Source organism: Protopterus annectens, chromosome 2.part0 (assembly GCF_019279795.1).
Source record: "Protopterus annectens isolate FY-2018-M chromosome 2.part0, PAN1.0, whole genome shotgun sequence".
NCBI classification, from domain to species: Eukaryota; Metazoa; Chordata; order Ceratodontiformes; family Protopteridae; genus Protopterus; species Protopterus annectens.
The window spans coordinates 326,400,759-326,425,048 of NC_056728.1; the positions used below are offsets into that span (position 1 = coordinate 326,400,759).

General features: G+C 40.9%; 1 protein-coding gene across 1 annotated transcript in view; it reads right to left on the reverse strand.

Annotated features, from left to right (window-relative positions):
* Positions 1–9,143: 9,143 nt before the first annotated feature.
* The window catches only part of ISOC1 (isochorismatase domain containing 1), a 421,932-nt gene continuing 406,785 nt past the window's right edge, over positions 9,144–24,290 (reverse strand). The window contains exon 5 of the mRNA XM_044060807.1: positions 9,144–10,672. Within this exon, the coding sequence (XP_043916742.1) occupies positions 10,526–10,672 (147 nt within the window). The 3' untranslated portion in view covers positions 9,144–10,525. The remainder of the gene's footprint in view (positions 10,673–24,290) is intronic.

Here is a 24,290-nt window from a genome sequence, read left to right on the forward strand (position 1 = left end):
CCAAATGTCAGGAGCCCCCCAAATAGGGAGCTAAGTTATGGTGGGGTGAAAAAAAACACCAGTAAAAAGTAAATACCAATACCCCTGAAAGGGCTGAGTAATAGACATAAAGAGGTGAGAGAGATAGAGAGAGACAAGGGGGCTGGAGGGAGGGAAACCAGGACTGCAACAGTGAATACACTCGAACATCTACATTTATGGTAAGTGTACACAACTGCACTATGTTCTTCGTGTTTCACTGTTGCAGTCATCACACTTGGGTTGATTCCCAAAGCTGAAGAAGGGTGGAGGCAGTCAAGAAGAGTTGGGGCTGGCTAGTATGCCCTACAGGATTGCTGTTGCAAAACCCACCCTGGATGTGGAAAACATAGGCAGGTGTAATGTTTGGTGAAGGTGTGTACAGAACTCCAGGTAGCAGCTTCCAGGATGTCCCTGGTAGGGACTCCCCTGAGGAATGTTGCAGAGGTAGAAGTTGCCCTAGTGGAATGTGTTCTGACCCCCTGAGGGGTTGGTTTCCCGTGGTGCTTGCAGCAGAAATGGATGCAGTGTGCTATCCACTTGGAAATTGTTCTGAAATGGCTTTACCCTCTGCCCCTGGTGCAAAGCTGAGTAGTAACTGGTCAGATTTCCTGAAGGGCTTAGTCCTATCAAGGTAGAATCTGAGCTGTCTGTGCACATTCAAGGAGTGCAGGATCCTTTCCCCTTTACTTTGAGGATTAGGGAAGAAAGTTGGTAAATGGATAGATTGGTTAAGAACCACACTGGACACCACTTTAGGCATAAAGGAAGGGTTAAGTCCTGAGGGAAACCCTGTCAGCGTGGAAAATAATGATGGGTTCCACAGCTGAAGTGATGGCCAGAAGCAAGGCTGTTTTCCAAGAGAGGAATTTTAACTCTGCTGATGCTGCACGCTCAAAGGGGGGTACCATGAGCTTTTCCAGTACAAAGTTAAGGTCCCAAGCAGGGGTGGGTGCTCTCCTTGGTGGCCTTAAGTTGTTTGACCCTCTCAGGAATTGTTTGATAAGAGGGTGAGAGAAAAGAGGTGGTTCAGTGCTGTAATGGGCCGAAATGGCAGAGGCATGGATCTTAATGGAGGAGAAGGATAGGCCTTTGTGGAGTAGCTCTGGTAAGTAATCCAGGATTACAGGCAGGGAGGGCAGAGTTGTGTCCTCTCCTTTAGACTGAATCCAGGAGAAGTACCTTTTCCATTTATCAGCATAGGATTTCCTGGTACTGAGTCTTCTGGCTTCAAGGATGACATAGTACAGTTGTGTACACTTACCATATATGTAGATGTTCAAGTGTATTCACTGTTGCAGTCATTACATTTGGGTAATCTGCTGGCAGGCTGCCCTCAGTCAGCCTGAAATCCAAAGTCTTGGGTCCTGCATCGGTTGCGGTCTCCTCTTCCATGACGTCAGGTCGTCAGGGGTATAAAACAAGCAACCAACGCCATTTTCTTTAGTTTTTCTTGCCCTAGATGTTAGGTGCCCCCAAAAAGGTAGCAAAAATATATATATATATATATATATATAAAAACTATATATACATGCAATAATACAAACTTTACCTTCATCTACAAGCAAATACACCACATAGGTTGTAGTAGATAGTAAAGGAAAGAGAAACTCCAGAATAAAAGGGGGATGGCGGGCGGGTAACCTGGACTACAACAGTGAATACACTCGAACATCTACATTTATGGTAAGTGTACACAACTGTACTATGCTTTTCATGTTTCACTGCTGCAGTCATTACATTTGGGTAGAATCTCAAAGCTATGGATGGGAGGCTGGAGCTAAACAGCATTAGGGGCGGCTATAAGGCCCTGCAGAACTGCAGTGGCAAAGCCTGCCCTGGACTTAGAGAGGCAAATGATAATGCTTTGTAAAAGTGTGAACAGAACTCCAAGTAGCAGCCTCTAGAATGTCTTTTGTTGGTACTCCTCTGAGAAAGGCTGCTGATGTAGCTGTTGCTCTGGTGGAATGAGACCTAATGCCCTTGGGCAGAGGTTTGCCATGGTGTAAGTAGCAGAAACGAATGCAGTGGCTTGTCTGCTTTGAAATAGCCTTTCCTTCTGATCCTGCAGCATATGTCACTAGTAACTGCTCAGTTTTTCTTAGAGCTTTAGTCCTGCTCAAGTAGAATCTTAGCTGTCTGTGTACATCCAATGAATGCAGAATCCTCTCCCCCTTGTTCTGCGGATTTGGGTAAAAGGTTGGCAGATGAATAGTTTGGTTAAGAGCCACACTGGAAACCACCTTAGGCATAAATGAAGGATTGGTCCTCAGGGACATCCTGTCTGGGTAAAAAATGATAAAAGGCTCCACAGCCATGAGGGCCTGTAGCTCTGAGACTCTTCTTGCTGAAGTAATTGCCAGGACCAGAGCTGTTTTCCATGATAAGAACTTTAGGTCTGCAGCAGCAGCTGGTTCAAATGGAGGCAGGGTAAGCTTTTCAACACATAACTGAGGTCCCATGCAGGAATTGGTGATCTTCTGGGAGGCCTTAAATTTTTGGCCCCTCTAAGATACTGCTTTAGTAAAGGATGAGAAAAGATTGGTGGCTCCTGTGTTGTAATGAGCCGAGATGGCGGAGGCATGGATTTTTATTGATGAAAAAGATAGGCATTTGTCAAGCATCTCAGTAGAGTATTGTAGAATCTGAGGAATATTTGGCTCTGCTGTATCAGTTCCTTGTGCTTGGTTCCAAGCACATAATCTCTTCCATTTATCAGCATAAGATTTTCTAGTACTAGGCCTTCTGGCTTCCAAAATGACATCCATCACAGCTTTACTGAGAGGTGTTGTTTGAATAACTACATGATCAACCATGCTGTCAGGTTCAGTGTTTGGAGCTAATTGTGCAGGATTTGATTGTTTTGCTGGGACAGTAAGTGAGGTATTTGAGGTAAGTACCAAGCTGGGAATTGAGACATGTTCTTTAGGATAAGATATCAGTATTGGTGGGACCATTCTGGGGCAATTAGTATCATCTTTGGTTTCTCCTGTCTGACTTTTAGTAGTACCTTGGGAAGAAGAGGCAAAGGAGGAAAGGCGTAAACTGATAGGTTTTTCCAACTGAAGGATAGGGTGTCCACTTTCCATGCTTGTCCGTGATAAGTCCTTGTGCAGAATTTTTTCAGTTGATAATTTTGAGGAGAGGCAAATAGGTCTATGTCCGGTCTCCCCCATTTCTTTACTATCATGCTGAGGACTTGTGGATCTAGTTTCCACTCGTGAGGGTTCATAAGGTTTCTACTTAAATCGTCTGTCAGAGTATTTTGCTTTCCTGGCAGGAATTGAGCTTGAAGATGTACTTGGCAAGTCAAGGCTGTGTCCCACAGTGCCATGGCTAGTCTGCAAAGAGAGCATGAGTGCGTTCCCCCCTGCTTGTTTATGTACCACATAACCGTGGTGTTGTCTGTCTTTATCAGTAGTTGCCCTGGATGAAGTAAGTCCTTGAAGGCTGTCAGGGCATTTTGAACAGCTAACATCTCTTTTTGATTGATATGCAGATGCATTTGTTTTGGGGTCCATATGCCCTGAATGCATCTTCCCCCCAGGTGGGCCCCCCATGCATAATCTGATGCATCTGTTAAGGTTTGGCTGGCAGAGGGTAGAGTGAAAGCCCATCCCATGTTCTGGTGACATGCCTTTGCCCACCATAGAAACTCCTGTTGTAGGCAGGGAATGAAAGGAATCATTGCTTCCAGACTGTGACAATGTTGACTCCATAGACTTTTTAGGTACCATTGTAGTTTCCTCATATGCAGTCTTGCATATGGAATCATTAAGATGCAGGACGCCATGAACCCCAAAGCCTGCAGAGTTTGTCTTGCAGATAACTGGGTTTTTGTTGCCATCAGTTTGAAGTAAGTAGTCAGTTGCCTTTGTCTGGTGTGAGGAAAGCCATTTGGGCAGTTGTATTCAAGCTTGCACCCAGGAATGTTATCTTTTGAGAGGGTACCAGTTGTGATTTATTTTCGTTTATTATGTACCCTAGGCATGTTAGAAGTCTTTTCACAAATGCCAGGTGCTGAAGAAGAATGTCCTTGTTCTCTGCTTGAATGAGACAGTCGTCCAAGTAAGGATAAATTTGTATACTTTTTTGTCTGCAAAATGCAATTACTGGTGCCAGACACTTTGTAAAGACCCTGGGCGCAGTAGATCAGCCAAAGGGCAGTGCAGAGAATTGATAATGCATACAGCCAGCCTTGAAATGGGGGTATCTTCTGCACAATTCCTTTACTGGGATATGCAGTTATGCCTCTTTTAGATCTAATGTCACCAGCCAAGCGTTCTTGCCCAGCATGGGCAGAAGCTGCTGTAAAGTTAGCATTTTGAATTTTGGAATGTCCAGGTATGTGTTCAAAATTGATAAGTCCAGTATTGGGCACCAGGCCTTGTCTTTTCTGGGTACCAAAAACAGTCTTGAATAAAAACCTTGTCCTTTTTCCTGTTCTGGTACTGGCTGAATAGCCCTTGTATCCAAGAGGGACGTAACCTGTTCCTGTGCCTCTGCCCATTGATTTTTTGGCAGATCCGGCCAACCGTTTGCCATTGGCAGAGAATGGAAGTGGAATATGTATCCCTGAGATACTATGTTTAGCACCCACTTGTCCTGGGTTATTAACTGCCAACTTTGAGCAAAAAGTGCTAACTTTTCCCCTAAGGGTGCTGCCAAAAGGTAAATGTTTGGTGATGGCAGAGGGAAGTCATTGAGACTGTTTTCTGTAGGGTTGCGCTTCATCTCCTCCAGATTTGGAGGTAGAAGCACCCCATTGCTTTGACCTGTAAGAATCTTGTGCCTGGTATCTGGAACCTTTAGGGTGTCTGGATTTGCCCCTTTGAGCTCTGTCGGGCACAGGAAAGGACCAATTTTTTGTAGGCCAGTGTCTACTGAATCTTGGTGGCTGCACTTGTAAGAAGTCTTTTACAGTTTGCATAGATTTAGCTTTGTCCTCCATTTTCTTTAAAACCTCTTCTGCCTTAATACTAAACAGAGTATCATGATGTAAAGGTGCATTCAGTAATTTAGCTTTAACATGATCAGGCAAATTTTGCTCTTTTAGCCAGGCATGCCTCTAATCACAGATCCAGTAACTGCGGCCCTGCAGGAGGCCTCTAAGGAATCAAAACCACATTGCAAAGTATGCTTTCCAACTTGTTCTGATGCATGCAATAATTCCTGCAATTCTTTATTTTCTGCACATTCAGAAATCAACATAATTTTCTGTTTCAGCAATCCCATAACATGTTGTTGATACTTGAGCATATGAAACTGGCAGTTTAAGGCCCTAACTGCCAAGGTTGCAGATGTATAAACCTTCTTTCCCCATCTATCCAGTGCCCTTGAATCTCTCAGAGGGGGTAGGATTTTTTGCTGTTGAGGCCTTAACCCCCTTTGGACCCTGTGAAATAGTTTTGGGGTCAGCAGCAGGGTTTCTAAATAAAAATTTGTGTGAGTCAGGGACCCTGTAATACCTGTCTGGCTTGCTGGGAGCCGCAGGTAAGGAGTCTGGAGTTAAGCTTGACTCCGAAAACACATCGTCCACAATGTCTAAAACAGGAGGCATGGTTAAAGGCCTATGCTGAGGGAGAAGGAGGAAATCCCTGATCCTCTTTTTTTTATTCTGAGAAATCTTGACTGTCCCAGTGAAAATGCTCCCTCAAAGTATGCAAGGTTTCTCCAAATGAATAATCCTCAGGAGGTGATGCAGATGGGATAGATTCTAATGCATCAGAATCCTCATAGAGAGTTATAGATAATTCCTGATCAGAAGAAATAGAAACCTGATCTGAAGATTCATAATCAGTGTCTTGCCTATGCCTCTTATCAGGAGGGGGTTGGGAACCCCTGATCAAGGTAATTAGGTCTTCAGCCATTTTGATCATTTGTTTTTTGGGCATAGAGGCCTGTGCATGTGGCTCATGCGTCAGTTTGTTAGCTTTAGAAGTTGCTTTCGTCTTTGATTTTGAAGCTGGTGTCGGTTTTATATAAAAATGTTGAGGCCTGAATACACTCTCAGAAGCCGGTGCCTGCTCAGTGGCTCCGGATCCACCTGAGGGAGAGACATCCGTTGGTACAATACTTTGAGGATCTCGCGGCGTGCCAGACTCCACATGGGTCTCGGTAAGGGCCTGCGACTCGAAAGTAGCGGGTATCAGGGGCTGCGAAAGGAATGTGCAAATAGGTTTCTTGTTAAGTCTAGGGTGACTAACCAGGCATCCTTGGCAAGCATAGGTGGAAGCTGCTGCAGGGTGAGCATTTTGAATTTTGGTACCAACAGGAAGGTGTTGAGAATTGAAAGATCTAGGATTGGGTGCCAAGTGCCCTCTTTTCTGGGTAACAGGAAGAGTCTGGAATAGAATCCTTGACCTGTCTGTTCCGCAGGAACAGACTGAACTGCCCTTATAGAGAGCAGGGATTGAACTTGGTTTTGTGCCTCTGCCCACTGGTTTGGAGGAAGGTCTGGGAACCCTTTTGGGGTTGGCAGTGAGTGGAAGTAAAATTTGTTCCCCTGGGATACAATGCTGAGGACTCATCATTCTTTGGTGATGGAAATCCAGTTTTTTGCATGAAGGGCAAGTTTTCCTCCTAGGGGCACAAGCAGTTGGGCAGAGGTGGGGAGTGGAGTTGAGAAGTCATTGGGAATTCTTTCTGCAAGGGGGTGGCTTAGCACTCCCTGCTTTAGAGGTGGAGGCAGTCAATTGCTTAGATCTCTGCATACCCTGAGTGGTCTGTTACCCCTGGGTCTAGTTTGAGATGGCCTTGAGGGGGCTGGAAAGGACCAATGTTTCGAGGGGCGATGTCTACTGAATCTAGGAGGCTGTACTTGCAAGAATTCTTTAACTGTCTGCATAGATTTAGCTTTTTCTTCCATCTTTTTAAGAACATCTTCTGCTTTGGTGCCAAACAGATTGGTCTTGTTCAAAGGAGCATCTAATAACTTTGATTTGACATGGTCTGGCAAGGTCTGCTCCTTAAGCCAAGCATGCCTTCTCAGTATAGAACCAGTGACTGCTGCCCTGCAAGATGCTTCTAGGGCGTCAAAAACCACACTGCAATGTATGCTTGCTGATTTGGCTTGCAGAATGCATAAGCTCTCGCAATTCTTTGCTTTCTGCACAGTCTGTAAAGGTTGCTATTTTTTGCTTAATAATTTCCATAATATGTTGTTGGTACTTCAGCATGTGAAACTGACAATTCAAAGCCCTAATGGCGAGAGTTGCAGAGGTATATACTTTCTTATCCCATTTGTCCAAAGCTCTGGAATCCCTGTCCAAAGGGGTGGGATTCTTAGCTGTAGTAGCTTTGATATCTTTAGGCCCCTAGGAAATGATCTCTGGATCAGCAGTAAGATTTCTGAAAAGGAATTTGTGAGAATCAGGTACTCTATAGTACCTGTCTGGTTTCCTAGGAGCAGGGGGATAAGTATCAGGAGTAAGACTGGATTCCATAAAGACATCAACAACTTCCAGGACTGGGGATATTGCTAAAAGCCTATGTTGTGGCAAATCTAGAAATTCTCTGAGTCTCTTTTTGGACTGAGGATAGTCTTGGCACTCCCAATGGAAATGCTCTCTTAAAGTATGTAGGGTTTCACCAAAAGAAAAGTCCACTGGAGGAGAGGCAGAGGGAATGGATTCCTCTGCATCAAAATCCTTATAAGCAGATAAGGGCATGTCTTCATAATCAGATGCCTCAGAGTCATCAGACTCTTGGTCTGCTGAAGCTGCAGGAGCCTGGTCTCTTTTTCTCTTAGCAGGGGAAGGCTGGCTTCCCCTAATCAGTATTATAAGGCCTTTTGCCATTTTAAGCATTTGATATTGTGGCAAGGGAGCAGGTGCATGCACTTTTGTCGTTGGTTTTCTAGGCGTAGCGCGTACTCTTGGCTTTGGAATCTCGGTAGTTTTAGACAGAACTGAAGAAGTGAAAGAAGTCTGTGTCGAGCATTGGTAGTGCAAAGAACTTCCTCAGAAGCCGGTGCCTGCTCAGCGGCTCTGGACCCATCCAAGGTAGAGACATCCGCAGGTTTCATAGTCAAAGAAGAGTCTCGTGGCATACTGGACTCCGAATGGGTCTCGGTAGAGGCCTGCGAATCCACTGAAGCGGGAATCAGGGGCTGTGAAAGCGCCTCACTGAGTACCGGCGAACTGGCGACTAGCTTAATGGAAGCGTCATCGGCAGCTTTGGACCTGTGTGGTCTGTCTCGTTTATCCTTACTTTTTTTGGAATATCGGTAGTCGGACGGCTTACCAAAGCCATTTCGGAATGCGGAGATCGAGAATGAACGTATTTAGCGACAATAAGGGCCCGATGATGAATGGTTCGGGCATTGAACAAGGCACAAAACCAACAGCGAGGCACGTCCTGGTCTGGGCCTAAACAGGTGATGCAGTAAGAATGATAATCTCGGTGTGGTATTTGCTTTCCACAGGCAAGACAATTGTTAACTTTTTCTGACATCGGTTAGAACAAGAAAAAAGGATCTCCAATGGGGTACTTAGCTTTAGAACACTTCACGATGATTCAATTCGTAAACGAAAAACTCGGGTAGCGGCCGACTGACACTTGTGCGAACTGCTTCTGCTTTGGGCTCCTCCCCAAGAAAAACTGATGTAATGGCGTCGGCTGCCTGTTTTTATACCCCTGACGACCTGACGTCAGTCCTGCAGCGACAGCAACTGATGCAGAAATACTAAGTCTCTGGTATTCGGGCAGACTGAGGGCTACCTGCAGGCAGATAACACAAGTGTGATGACTGCAACAGTGAAACACGAAGAACATCAACTTGTTGCCTATGAATGAGCACATCAGTTTTTTTTTTTTAAATGAAAGAGTACAATATTTGCACGACTTACCTGCCATTTGGTCCACTAACTGCATAATTTTCTGGCATTGTAAGCACAGTACATTCTGATGCAGTTTGCTCTAGTAATAATGCCTGCTATACACTGCATGTGACATCATCATCATTAAAGGAGCATGTCACTGAAGATCCATACATTACTTTCTCCTAAATATATATTACAGCAAAACTCAGACATCACAATCATGACAAAATAACAATGCTCACAGCTCATGTACAGTATTTCCGCAGTTGTACTACAATACATACAAATATTACAAAACCACTGTGCATATTATGTTTCTTTTATTGATGTCTGTAACAAAATAAGTTATTTTCTAAGTGCACAAATATTACTTTAAAGCATTCATAGAAGGTCCAGTGTTAATACTAAATTGTTTTGCAGTTGCTGTGAATTTATTCTTTGCATATAATGCTACAGATTCCAAGACTGAACTTTTTATGTCAGGATCACATAACCAAAATAGTTACTCATTGTCTAAGAAAATTACAAAATTCCTATTGTTTTTGACCAACTGAAGCAGTACATCTGCACAAAAACACAATAGCAAGACATCGGTCACGACAAATTATGAAACTGTAAACAAATGTGCATTTTAACAGTAAACTGTAAAAGGATGTGGATTTATCCCTTAATGATACAGCATATTTAATTTACAAAAATGAACATTCATGTCTCAGTTACTTTGCAAAGATCTGCAGGAATAATTAGAAATTAAATTCAGTTTTACTCTTGAAGATGGATCTTTCCATACATAACTAAACTCTGACATAGATACTTCAATCATTCCTACAAACTAACTTGTACATAAACATGATTTGTCCTACAAAGTAGTACTTGATCTTGTACTCATAGTATTTAGCTTGTATCTTTCTGGGGACATGAACATAACAAATCTAGTTACTGCCTGAGATGAAAGTTATCAAGTACATAGCATTCTACATCTTAAGCAGTTTTAGTTCTTTGTTCATTAAAGAATCAATCACAGACTACACTACTTATAAACAATGCATACCAAAATCACTTACAACAGGACCAGTGCAATATAAATTTCTGCTAGGCACAAGATACATAATAGAATTATGAATGTGCAGCCAATACTCAAGTTAGATCACCACACAAACTTACCTTATTCTAAACTTGACAGAAAAAAAAACTGGTATTCCCCACTGCTAATGTCAAAAACATTTCTAAAAATGACAAAGTAGCAAATGTTTTCTGCTAATACACATTTAAAAGCAGTTAAATAGACAGTACACCACAAAGAAATTTTAAGCATTCTTTCTTCCATCAATGTAAGAGTTAGGTTACAGTAATGCTTGTAAAGCTGACAGCTAATATTTCACAATAAATTACCTTTCGGAACTCTCTTTATGATTACCTACTTAACACTGGTTAGGCACCACTCATTTTTCAACTTTCTGACACCATTCAGAACATAAAGACTCTTCAGTGCTCAAAAGCCGGTTATGTTTTAAAAAGAGCACACATTATGGCAAACACACCAGTATCCATAAAGCATAATCAAGCTGCTTCTCAGATAAAATGGTGACATTAATTTTCATCATTCTATAATGCTGCCAGTGTTTCTGTGCACTTAAAGCAGTTCGCTCTCTCTCAATACTGACGCGATATTTCCTGTAATCTCTTCAGACTTTGGAAAGTAGCCCTGACTCTGGCGCACTTGCCTTGATCAGATTTTGAACCTCCTTAAATTTGGGATGGTCTTTGTCAGCAACCAGTTGCAGAAGAATTGCCTCACTTGTAGTTATTATGATTCCAGTGCGAGCTAGCCGCTAGCATGACAGAAAAGAAAAAGGAACAAAAATTACACAAGACAATCAATATGTTTGTGCTAGAAAGAGAACAAAGAATTTAACCTTCCAAAGACTAATACACCTTAATGGCATACAAAGAAAGATGCTTTTTTGGAAATCTGTCATTGCATTTTGACATAGTATACCTATACAGACCAAGACAAAAAAAGTAAAATACTTTAAATACTACACCTAACTCAGAAGTTAAGTGTCGCAGAATATGTAATGAACAACTTCCATAAAGAAAAGCATGTTAAAGTGAAACCTACTTAAAATGACAAAGGCACTAACTAGAAAAAAATGTACAGTTGTGTCAATAAACTTACCATAATAGATGTTCGAATGATCACTGCTGCATTAGCCTAAGCCATATGGGTTATATATATCCTGTTAAGAATATAATAGTTGGCCAGATTCCAAAGCCCTATCAGGGCAATGCTGGCAATATAATAAAAGTCCACATCCAGGCATTGAAAAAAATACAAAAATAAGGGGGAATGGAGGGTGGGATTGGCTACTGCAGCAGTGATCATTCAAACATCTACTGTTATAGTAAGTTTACTTACAGAAGTGTATTATGTTCTTCATAAGGATCACTGCTGTCATAGCCTAAGCTGTATAGATAATATTACCACAGCTTAATATGATTAAGAGGAGAAAGGATGAGGGTTCAAGAGACCCTGGAAAATGATCCTAGCAAAGCCTGTCCTAGATCAGCAGAAGGAATCTAGTTTATACTGCTTTGTAAAAGTGTGCACAGTCGACCAAGTTGCTGCTTCTAGAATACTTCCAAATTTCAACCCTTTCCAAAAAGCCACAGATGAAGCCAAGGCCCTGGTACAGTGAGCCTTGATCCTGCCTGGAATTTTTTGTTGTGGTGGGTATATCAAAAATAGCATGAGAACCATTTTGAAATTATTCTGTTTTGATGCATGTTGCCTTTTTTTCTTACCTTAATAAGAAACAGGTAAATTATAAGAAGTTCTGAAAGACTTAGTTCTGTCAAAATAGTACCAGAGTTGTCTGCGGATATCCAAAGTATGTACTATCCTTCCTCTCTCATTTTTAGGATCTGGAAAGAAGAATGGGAAATGCATAGTTTGCCTTAAAGTGTACCGGTCACCTTCTGTGTCAAATATTAAATAAACATTTTTTGTTGGGTATAACTTCCTTAACATATAACATATTCAATACCAAATTATTTATTTTTGAAGCAAAAAGTAGGTTGTTTTTGCATTTTATTTTATTGATAAGACAGTCCGCTGAAATTTTTCTTGCACCTGAAAATCTCTTGTGTTACCATGACAGGCTGAATCCACAATAACTTATTGCCTAAATTAATGTACAGAACAGCTTACTTCCATGTTATCAACCAGGTTTTGCAGGTGGATCATTAGTTAGATTGTTTTCCATGTTAAGACCCTTAAGTCAGCATAATGAGCTGGTTCAAATGGAGCAAGAGTTAGTTCTTATAACAAAAAAAAAATTAAGATCTCAAAGAGGAGCCACCTGTTTCCTATGAGGCTTCTAATGCAATTCCCCTTCCAAAAACATTTTCACATAAGGTTTCACTGAAACACTAATTCATGGGCACACATGCTGAAACAGCTGATAGACGAACCTTTATTGAACAGTATGACAGGCCATAGGACAGTAACTCTCACCAATACAGTCAAACCAGAGAAACACAAGCCCTCAATGGGCAATTTTGTTCTTGGCAACAACAAGAAAACCTTTTCCATTTACTGTCATATGATTTTCTAGTTACAGGCTTTCTTGTCTACATCAACACCTGTGCATGTCCTCAGCAAAAAAAAAAAAAAAAGTGCCTAAAAGGTACTAAAATTCTATCATCCGGGCAGTCAGTTACAGGTATTATTGGTCAGGATGTATAAAGTATCCCTCTTCTTGTGGGAGTTATTCCAGTCTGTAAGAAGCAAGTGGTAATTGCTCATGGCCATTTCCAAAAGAAGGGAGACTACTGTTGCCTGGGCCAAAAGGGAATCAACACAGTGTTCTCTGGGTAGTCCTTCTGAATCCTTACAATCTAGATATCAGAGGAAAGGATGGAACATTCCTGTCCAAGGAAAGGAAATTCAACAGTCTTCCAGGCCTTCTTACATGGAGTCCTGGAGCAGAATTTTGCAAATGACCACTGTGAGTGGAGGCAAACAAATCTATTTGAGGTGAACCCCACATATGGACCAATTCTTGAAAGGCCTACTGATTCAGTTTCCTCTCATGAGGGTCTGACTTGGTCCTGCTCAGCCCATCTGCCAAACAAGTTTGCTCTAATGTTTTATATATATATATATATATATATATATATATATATATATATATATATCCCTGTAGAATGAGATTGTGCTGCATGGCTAGTCTGCATGAGGGTAAGATCTAGTCCTCTCTTGCTTTTATATGCATCACAATTACTTTGCCAATGTCTACAAACACTTTAAGAGGCCCCGTGGATCAGAAAATTTACAGCATTTATAAGTACTAACATCTCATTTATGTTTTAGTGTTCCAGTCTGTCTTTTTGTTCTATACACCCTCCACTTTTATTCCCACAGACACTGCTTCCCAAGCAAAGTCTGAGTTGTATACTGGAGCAGGAAGGGAGAATAGGAGACCAGGATTCTGAAAAATATGGTGTCTACACCACAAAATCTCCCTTTTCACGTCTCCCAAAACTGGAATCCAAAATGTCAGGGATGTTGAAGCTGGGACCATACAGATTTCAGATACCACTGAATTTTTCTCCTGTGGAGTCGAGCAATAAGTATCATGAGTATCATAGATGCCATAAAATCCAGAATCTTGAAGTCTCTTGCTCAGTCTCGAGTGAAAAAACTCAGGAATAGATATAAAAACAGATCTATTTTTTTCTGAGGAAAAAAAGGTGTTTGAATTCAGGTGTCCAAGGGACACCCAAGCAACACAATCCTGTGAGAAGGAGTCAAATAAGATTTCGGTAGCTTCTCTTTGAATTCCACTCCGCACAGGAGATCCCTTACCCAACTGAGAGACTCCTGAAACTTAGAAAAAGTCATTACAAAGTAAAAAATTGTCAAAATAAGGAAAAAAGTGAATACCTTGTAGAATACAGTAAGGAAAAAAATGAACACATTGTAAAACACAGTAGGCTATCACAGAAGCCAGATACTTTGTAAATATCCTTGGATCAGTATATAGATCAAATAATACATAATAATATAGAGAACGCATAACATGATCCAGTCACAGAAAACATTAAGAAACATCTATAATCTTTTACGTACAAGGTCACTAGAAAACCCACATGGGGAATAAAGGGTCCAAATGGAGAGATAAGTAAGCAAGCAAAGGACAGTAGCCTTGTGGAAATTGAATTCATCCTCAAGTCTTGGTGAGTACCTTCACGAGGTGGAACATGTTCTTTAATAAAACTCACCAAGACAACACCGTATATAGACTATATTTTACATAGCATACATCATGGACAGAAGTAGGAAAAAAATTACAGCTGGGTGCACAAGACCCAGGATAAAAAAAAGTGCCTAATCCTGGTAGGCGCACTGGTGCCAGGACTGGAAAAAACGACAGTGTAGAATCCTCAACATACGGAAATGTTCCTACAACGGGGCCAGGCCAAGCCCAGGGGAAGGATGGCCTCCCTGTTGTAGAAGGATGTAGCAGTCCACAAAAACTGATAGGCCATAGAAGATAGAGTGGACTACTGATGACAAGAAATGATGTATTGTTACTATTATGCAAAAAGCCCAGATATTCCAGACACAAGGTATACAAAAAGATTAAGAAGAGAAATTAGAGGAAAGAAAAATACTTCCACAAGAAAAAAGCTGTCAGAAGCCTCAAATAAAAACTTGTGTTCATTAATACAACAGATTTGTGAAAAACATTATATAGACCAAGAAACTTCGATCTGTTTAGAAAAAGAAGCATCTGAGGAAGTGCAAAAATATAAAAAAGAAATATGGACATAGGAAAGAGATTTGATATGGTGCAATATTTATGAAAAGTCGAAAGCCAAATTAATCAATACAAAAAAGGCAGCCCCAAAGATATTCAAATACAAATACAAACAAAGACATCCAAGATATGGAAAATTTCACAATTAAAAAAATAATATCACAAAGAAGGAATGTAGAAAGGAAGATTAGCAAAGTAGAGTAAAAAAACAGAAGTTGAAGTTATGGAATGCCTACAAAGTGAAGGATTTGGTGTAGAAGGTCTAATACAGATTACATCACTGCATGATGGAACGAATCCCCAAAGTAAGGAGAAACAGGAAGTTCAGGAGACATTTGAAGAAGAAATATGGACATAGGAAAGAAAGAGAGACTTAATATGGTGCAATACTTATGCAAAGGAGAAAGCGAAACTAATCAATACAAAAAGAGCAGCACCTAAGATATTTAAAGAGAAACAGGCAAAATAATTCAGACATGGAAAACTACAATACAAAAATAATAAGACAAGGAGGAAAAGAAGATTAGTAATCGAGATGTTAAAGAAATAGAAACTGAGGTTATGGAATACCTGCAAAGTGAAGGATTAATTGTATAAAATCGAACTCAGAAAACACCACAGCAAGATAAAACAATGGCCATCCAAATTAACGAGAAACCAGTGGAATGGGAAGAAATAGGTCAGCTGCTATGTTAAGATATTCTGGAACTTTTCACAGGAAACCAGTACAAATGCTCACTTGAAGCTGGACAGCAAGGGAAGGAACAAGAAAGTATGGAAACTCTAATGCAGTCAACGCTGAGGAGTGACAGGCCAGTGAGTTACATTATGACAGCACAACAGGTGACAGGATGAAACTGAAGAGAATGTACCACAGGAAGATGGTAGAGAACTTTCTATAGAATGCCCGCAGGAAATGGAGAACAAAAAATGTGCCCTCAGTTTAGAAGAAAATGAGCTAAGAGAAGAGTTGCTTGACTTACTAGAGATAGACAAACATATTAGGGTCAATGAAAGAAATATATTGCAGGTCAATAAAAGCCCAAAAGTTAAAAGTTTGATAAAACAAATGAACACAGTAGTTAGGACTGCCCACAGCGATCCATGCAATATAACAGAAGTAAACAGGATATATTACTGTGTAGCTAAATTAATAACAGATAAAATTCTACCACAAGAACACAGGGTAGTAAGGGAAAGGAAGGGGAGAAATTGAATACCATCATGGAAGTATCGAATACAGAAATCTATACAACAATTAAGACATGAAGTGTCAATGTTAGAAGAGTACAGAAGAGGGAACGGATCAACAAAAATACTCAGATGTGATACATGCAATGTGCAGTATTATAACGGATCAGGATATATCATGCACTATCGCAAATGATTAACTAAAAATATCAGCACAGGCAGAAAAGCTTAGAAGATACACAGATAAATACAAAGGAAAAGTACAAAATAAGCAATTTATTGATGACCCAAAAAGTTTTATAGAGAATTGGGAAACAATGTAAAAAGAACAGAAAGACGACCAAAAAAAGAAGAAATGGATACATTTTGGAGAGGTATTTATGAAGATCCTGTGGAACATAACAAACATGCTGAATCAAGAAAATAAGTAAAAGAAAGAATAAGAAGTTCAAAGGTACAGGATATGAAATGACATGAACAGCCTGACAGACTGAAAGAAAGTTAAGAAAGGTCTCTAATTGGTTAAAAGTATTCACATCTTTGCACAAAGATGTAGTCATGAGTAAGAACCATTTATATGGACACCCCAAACAGACAACTTGGTTAACGGAAAACAATGCTCCTACTTAAGAGTGAACCTGCAAGCTACTCTAAAAATTATAGCCCAATAACTTGCCTTCTGATGATATATAAACTATACATTGGAATCTATGCTGACAAAGTTTATAGTCATTTAGAAGAAAACTCAATTATGGCAACAGAACAAAAGGGAAACAAAAGAAAGTCATATGGAACAAAGGATCACTTGTTAAATAAAGTCATAGTGGGAACTGTAAAAAGGGGAAGAATCCAAGTACGGCATGGATTGACTACAAAAAAGCTTTTGATAGTATCCCACATTCATAGATTAAAGAGTGCTTAAAAATGTATAAGATACATCCTACACTGATAAATTACATCACGGTGACCATGAAACAGTGGTAAACCACTTTGCAGTTAAGCCATGATAAAGGACAAATTATTATTCCAGGGATAAAAGTCCAAAGGGGATATATCAGGGTTATTCTGTCACCATTGCTCCTTTGCCTTACCCTTAACCCATTAAGCTGCCTGCTTAGTAGATTGGGTCATGGCTATAATTTGGATCCCAGAAAGCAACAAAGTGCAAATAGTTCGCAACTTCTCTTTGTCGATGATTTAAAACTGTATAACTCATCAGATGAGGAACTGAAAGCACAACTGCAAGTAGTCAAAACTTTTTCAGATGATTTAAGAATATCATTTGGTCTTGATAAATGTGCAAAAGCAACCTTTAAAGCAGGAAAGCTGCAGCACCAAGAAAACATCAGTTTGGGACAGGAATACTGTATAAACAAACTTGAGCAGGAGGAATTGTATAAATATCTGGGAAGTGATGAAGGATCAACAATAAAACATGAACAAATGTGAATAAAACTTACTAAGTAATATTTTAGAAGACTTAAATTAATCCTGAAAATAGCTTTGACATCTAGGAGCAAAATTCAAGTTATAAACTAATTTGCTCTTTCTGTCCTAACTTACAGTTTTGGAGTGATTGACTGGCCCCCAAAGGTGTTGATTAGACAGGAAAACAAGAAGAATGCTTCATGCTCAATAAAATGATTTATTTATTTTTCATTATTTTTTTTTACTGGGAAAGTCAGACTTGGAACAAAGCCAATTTTCAGCAGAGGCCCGGGTTGAAATGCTCCAGCTGTATGTCTTTGTAATGTGGGAGGAAAACAGACTACCTAGAGAAAACCCACATGAATGCAGGGAGGGCATGCAGACTCCATACAGAAGGCACTCCAGCCAAGAATCGAACCGGAGAACCTTCTGCTGAGGCGACAACGCTACTGCTGCACCACTGTGCCGTTTGATTTACAAAAGTCAGTGCATACCAAGATTATATATTCCTCATTCCGAAGGAGGTATGTGTAGGTAAGAGCATGTGTATGTACCTTTAAAAAGCATTTCCAGATGTAGCACGTGCAGGCAGCAGTGCCATTTTGAGAGAACAGCCAGAGTATTAACATGTATGAGTCTGATAGTCTGTTTATAAGTGAGTTACAAAGCCTCATTCCTGATGTGTTTGTGTGTAATAAAGCTGCTTGAACAGAACCCACGAGCGACAGTATGGGCCTCCTTGAAATTGATTACATGTACAGATCTGCAATCGTGGGACTGCATACATATCTGCTGACCTCACAAGACCCAAACAAAGTGAAAGTTTTGAAACATGAAGAGAGTAAGTCTAAGACGACTTCCCTTCTTAGTCTAGCAGAAGGAAATAGGCATCAAGTGGGAAAGGAAATTAAACCACAAGTAGATAAAAATCAGGGAGCAACTGAAAGTGCCAAAAACAAAAGAAGGAATGCAAGGTGAAGGATCATATGAGAAAGCAAGAATTGTGGAAAATGCATAAATACAGTTGCAACTATAGAAAACTCATGTTGATCAGGATCGAACTCAGGAATGGTTAAGGAGAGGCAAATTCAAACCAAAGGATGAAAGGTTAACATTGGTGGCCCAAGATAGTGGGCTACGTACATGTTGGTTTACAAAGTCAACTGAACATGTGGGAGAAACAGACAAATGTAGGTTTTGTAAAACAGAATTGGAAAACAGTCGCACACCTTGTTTCTGGTTGTGATATACTAATGGCAGAAGGACTGTATATTGAAAGGCATAATAATATTGCAAGACTGTTGCACTGGGGATTGTGCAAACATTATAATACTGAAGTAGCTGAAAAACACTGGAAACATGAGCCACAAAGCATCATAGAAAATGAAGTCTACATTACATGGGATCACCCATTACCAACAGTTCAAAAGATAGATGCGAGGAAACCAGATATAGTGGTCCATGAAAAGAAGTCAAAAATAGCACTGATCATTAAAATCGCTACACCCAGGGACTATATTGTCTTGCGTACAGAGAGACATACAATATCAGGATTTCCAGGCAGAAATGAGAGAAACGTGGAAGAAAGATACCCTGACAATTCCAGTAGTAGCACTAGAAAATGGTCTTATAAAAAATAATCTATAATTTATTTATATATGTTACCAGTACATGTAACTCCATACAAACTGCAGAAGGAGTCATTACTGGGCACACTGCGGGTGCTGCGAAGAGCTCCTCTGGCTGACATCAAAGACTGAAATAATACTAATTTCATGAACTTCATTCATACTTTCCCTTAGGAATGGGATCCATTCCCATCATGGTAGAAACCCAAAAGATTTGGAAAAATTAAAAAAAGGGAATAAAGGGTATAAAGTTGTGAAGAGAGAGAATTTTGAACTTTGGTACTGTCATAAACAGCTTCAGAATGGAAAGATTCAACAGTGTTCTCCAATAATTTTCTTCCTTTGGCACAAGGAATAACGAGTTGAGGAGGAGGAACAGCTTCTAGCACACCATGAGCAAGCATATGTTGAATGACAGGAGAGAAAAGAAAAGCCTGGTCTGGTGGGTGAGGACTGGAGGAAGCCCCTAAAAAGGAGGCACTCAAACTGCCATATCTAATCTTGATAGATTATTTTCAGATCCCATTTGTTTGAAACTATCTATTGCCAAAGACAGAAATGGTGTTTCAGACTTTCTGGAAGCATTTAAGGACTGCTAGGGTAAGAGGGGTTGGAAATCCTTCATATAGTCATTCAGACTAAGAGTGTCCTTGTTCAGAGTGGGGTTCTGATACTGCTTTTTAAACATTTGCTTACTGGAACCATTTATTTTGTTTTTTAAAAGAAAGTGTGAGAGGAGCACTGAATCCCTTAGCAAACGTGGAGAAGGAGGGATGAAAACTGAGAGATCCCTTGAATTAGCTTTCCTCTCACATCACTATGTTTAATGACCTTTGCAGCAGAAGGATCAAGAAAGTACAGTTGTGTAAAATCTTACCATAAAGTACACTTGTGTCAAATTTTACCATAGCGGTAGGTCCTTGCCTTCATGGCTGCAGTATTCTTAACATATGGGCTTCCCTGCCTTGGAAGCCTGAAATCCAGCCAGTCTACCAAAGCCTTCTGTTGCCTTAAGGTATGCTGAACATCACCCAAACACTCCTCAAGTAACATAGGGCATAAAAGTGACATTCAAGTGTACCATCCTCAGAACTGACTGCCCCAGTGGGAACACTAGTCCAAGGAAACCCAAGGGGTAACCAGTACATCCAGGAAGGAAAAGGACTATGAGGATGGAGGGAGGGAGTGAAAACTGCAGCTGTGAAGGCAAGGACATCTACTGTTACTTTAAGATTTTACATACCCATACTATGTCCTTAAATTGACCACTTCAGTATTCTTACCATATGGGAGAGTGCTCAAGCAGAAAGTTGGGAGGAGGAAGGAACAGTAGAGCCCTCTAAGAAGCCACGATGAATAACTGTAGCAAAACCAGCTCTAGCTCTGTTTGGTAAAAATACGCACAGAAGTCCAGGTAGCTGCTTCAAGAATAGAATTAGTGTCTAAGCCCTTGAAAAAAAACACCAGAAGAAGTCACAGCTCTAATAGAATGAGTCTTTATGGAAGGAAGGCTCTTGCCATAAAAAAGTGCAACAAAGAAATAGCCTTTAAAATCCAAGAAGAAATAGTTTGCTTGGATACAGCTAATCCTAAAGACATAGGATGAAAAAAACTAACAACTGATCAGATTTTCTAATAGTCTTAGTCTTACCCAAATAAAATCTAAGTTGTCTATGCACATCCAAAGCATGCAGTACCCTCTCACTGTCAGTTTGCAGACAAGGGAAAAAGCAGGCAAATTAATAGACTGATTAAGTGACAACTCATTTACCACCTTAGGCATAAAAGTATTAGTATGCAAGGACACCTTGTCCTCATGAAATATCAAAAAAGGAGGACAATCCATAAGTGCTTGCAATGCAGACACTCATCTGGCAGAAGTAAGAGCTAACAAAAGAACAGACATCCAAGAACAATGTTGCAAGGAGGCTAAAACAGCAGACTCAAAAGGAGCCTGAGTCAACTTCTCCAAAACAAAATTAAGATCCCAGGGAGAAGGAACAGGCTTCCTGGGAGGCTTAATATTAGGGACACCTTTAAGAATTTGTTTAGCCTCAAATCCAGAAGGTAAAGGAGGAGTTAAAAGCAGACTAGTAGAAATAGCAGATAAGGAGGCCTTAAAAGACGAATAGGCCAAACCAGAATTGAGCAACTCACACAAATGAGAGAAAACCAAAGGAACATCAACAGTGAGTGGGACCAGGTTACGAGAGGACACAAAATAGAAAACATCTTCCATTTGGATAAGATGGGTTTCCTAGTAGTAGGTTTCCTGGCCTCCTGCAGGACATGCAGCACGTCCTCAGAAAAAAAGGTGTCTCTGAGGAATCAAAACCCTATCACCTACAGTGTCAGCTGAAGCATGGACAGGTGGGGGTGGATGAGAGATCCCTTCTCTTAAGAGAGTAGATCCACCCTGTGAGGTAACTTGTGATTACTGCTTTTGGCTAGATGCAGAAGTAGAGGGAACCAGTGCTGTCGTGGCCAAAAGGGAATCACCAACAAGATTTTGGGAGCATCCTGTTGAATCTTGAACATGACTTTTGGAATGAGAGGAAGGAAATAGAATGCATAAAAAAAACATTCCCTTCCAAAAAAATGAGAGGGCGTCCACCTTCCACACCAGAGGACCTGGGATTCTGGCACAAAAATGAGGAAGTTGTCTGTTCAGAGGGGAGGCAAACAGATCTAACTGAGGAGTACCCCATGTTTAGAAACACATCCCTGTGAAACATCCATTCGTGGGATTGAGTTAAGGACCTGCTGTCAGTGTGTCTGCCACAATGCTCTGATCTGAAGGGATATAAACTGCCTAAAGAGTCGCTTGATACTTGACAGCAAGATTCCATACCAGAAGTGCCAACAGGCAAAGAAGGTAAGATCTTGTTCCTCCCTGTTTGTTGATACACCACATCACTGTGGTATTGTCTGTAAACATCTTGAGAGGCCCCAGACAGAAAAGAGGATAAAAGGCCTGAATAGCCAGCATAAGAGCTTTCACCTCTTTGACACTGACGTGCTCCTTCTGCTGATGAGGTGACCACACCCCTGCACCTTTAGGGAGCCAAATGTTGCTACCCATCCCACATCTGAAGCACCTGTGAACAGTTCCTGAGAGGGAAGAGTTGGGTGAAAAAGAGTCCTGGATTTAGAGGCAAATGCTGGATCCAGCACTTAAGTTCCTTCTTGAGACAAGGAAGAACAGAACTACAAAGTCTACAGGATGTGCATGTTGAAGCTACAATGACATCAGAACCCACTGGACCTGCCTCATGTGCAGTTTGGACAGAGTGAGCATTGGAATGGTGACAGCCATGAAACCCAGAGCTCTCAGAAACTCAATTGCTGTAATGGAGGCCAGGAGAAGAAGAGTTTGAAAGTAAGAAATGAGAGCTAAGACCTTTGGAGGAGGCACCTTCTGAATCCTGTAACCCAGAAAGGCATGATCCTGAGAAGAAATCAGAGAAGACGTTTTGAAGTTTATTGCGAACCTGAGGCTCTGAAGAAGAGACATGGCAAAATGAATATTTTGCAAAAGATTTCTGAAGAGGATGACTGAATCAGCAGGTCATCCAAGTAAGGAAATACGGGTATCCCTTAAATCCTGCAAAAAGCAATCACAGGAGTGAGGTATTTGTTGAACACCCTTGGGGCAGTAGAAAGGCCAAAGGGGAAAGTAGGGAACTGAAAATGCCAGGAAGCAAAAGAGAAATGCAAAAACTTCTTGAAAAGAGAATGGATCGGAATATGGACATAAGAATTCTTGAGATCCAGAGACACTATATGGGCCTGAGGGAGCAAGACAGGAAACAGAGTTTGAAGTGTAAACATTCGAAAGGAAGGCATGTTCAGAAAAGCTTTTAGAGGTCTAGAATCGGTCTCCAAGTGCCCCCTTTTCTGGGCACAACAGTCTTGAGTAAAACCCCTTCTCCCTTCAGGACACATGCACCTCTTGAATAGTACCGTCAGACAAAAGATCTCAAAGAACCTCTGGGAAAAAAGGAAGTTGTTCCCAAGGTGGCCTAGGAATGCCCATAAAAGGAGGATGGATTTCCACACCATGAAGTACCCTTGACAAATGATAGACAGAACCCAAGAATCCTGAGTGATCTGAAGCCAAACAAAGAGAAAGACAAAGGGGGAAGAGAAAGAGGAATGTGGCTGGAAAGAGACAGATGATACTCATACAGCACCTGGTTTGTCAAGAAAGGAAGGCTTCTGAATCCCTGAAGTCTGAGTGGCCTTAGCAGGAGGAGCCCATTTGCCACCCTTTTTATCTTTAGCAGAAAGGCAAGACTGCCTTCAAACAAAGTCTGGCATACAAGGATAGTTTCTCTGAAATTTAAGCACAGGAAAAACAAACATGTTTAAGCTTCTGTAAGGCCTTCCCCTTATCCTGAAAAGACTTAAACAAACCAGCAGCTGCTTCCTCAAACAAAAGTTTATTATCCAAAGGAGCATCCATCAATTTAGTCTTAATACCATCAGGTAAAGGTTGAAGCCTATGCCAAGAATACCTCCTCATGACTGAACGAAATGCAGCAGCCCTAGAAGAGGAATCTGCCACATCATAACTACATTTAATAGAATGATGAACAACTTGAGAGGAAGTCCCTAGCAAGGAAAGAGCAGATGTTTCACCCTCAAGAGTCTGGAAGATCAGAAATAAGCTGACAGGCCTGAGACATAAGAGCCATATGGGTCTGATAATTAATCGCCATAAAAGCCAGAATAGCATAAGTGTAAACCTTCTTACACAGCCTTTCCATGGTTCTCTCCTTGTCAGAAGGCAGTCACTTGGGTGAAAGAAGCAAGTGAGATGGCTCATCAGAGGCAACAGACATCACAGAGGGGTCAGCAGCAGGACATTTGTACAATAAGGTAGAATCCTCACACAACCTATAAAACAGGTTTCTTGGGAGTAGGGGGCAGACCTTTGGGGCGGGGAGTTCCTTCCATTGTATCATAACACGCTGGTTCACCAGATACAAGGAAGAAAAAAAAGCCTACTACAAAGAGTTTTTGGGACAAACTGAACAAGACGCATGGTTGTGAAAAGCTCCTAGGCAAAAAAAGACACTTACTGTGGCAGTCTTTACGGGGAATCTGTCTCCCACACTGGCATTTACCCTTCCTGAATGACATTAACTCCTAACAGCACAAAAAAGCCAAGAAAAAACAAAACCTCAATGGGGTACTTTACTGCAATGGCTCAACTTCACCAAACAGGTGTAGGCATTTACCGGAGAAGAAAAATGCATACAAAACTGGCAGAAAACAGACGTAGGCAAACAGACCAACAATTAGAAGAAACATTTGGACTAGGTAAAAGAAATTCTGAGGAAGTACTCCTGAACATCCCTTTATGCCCTATGCTA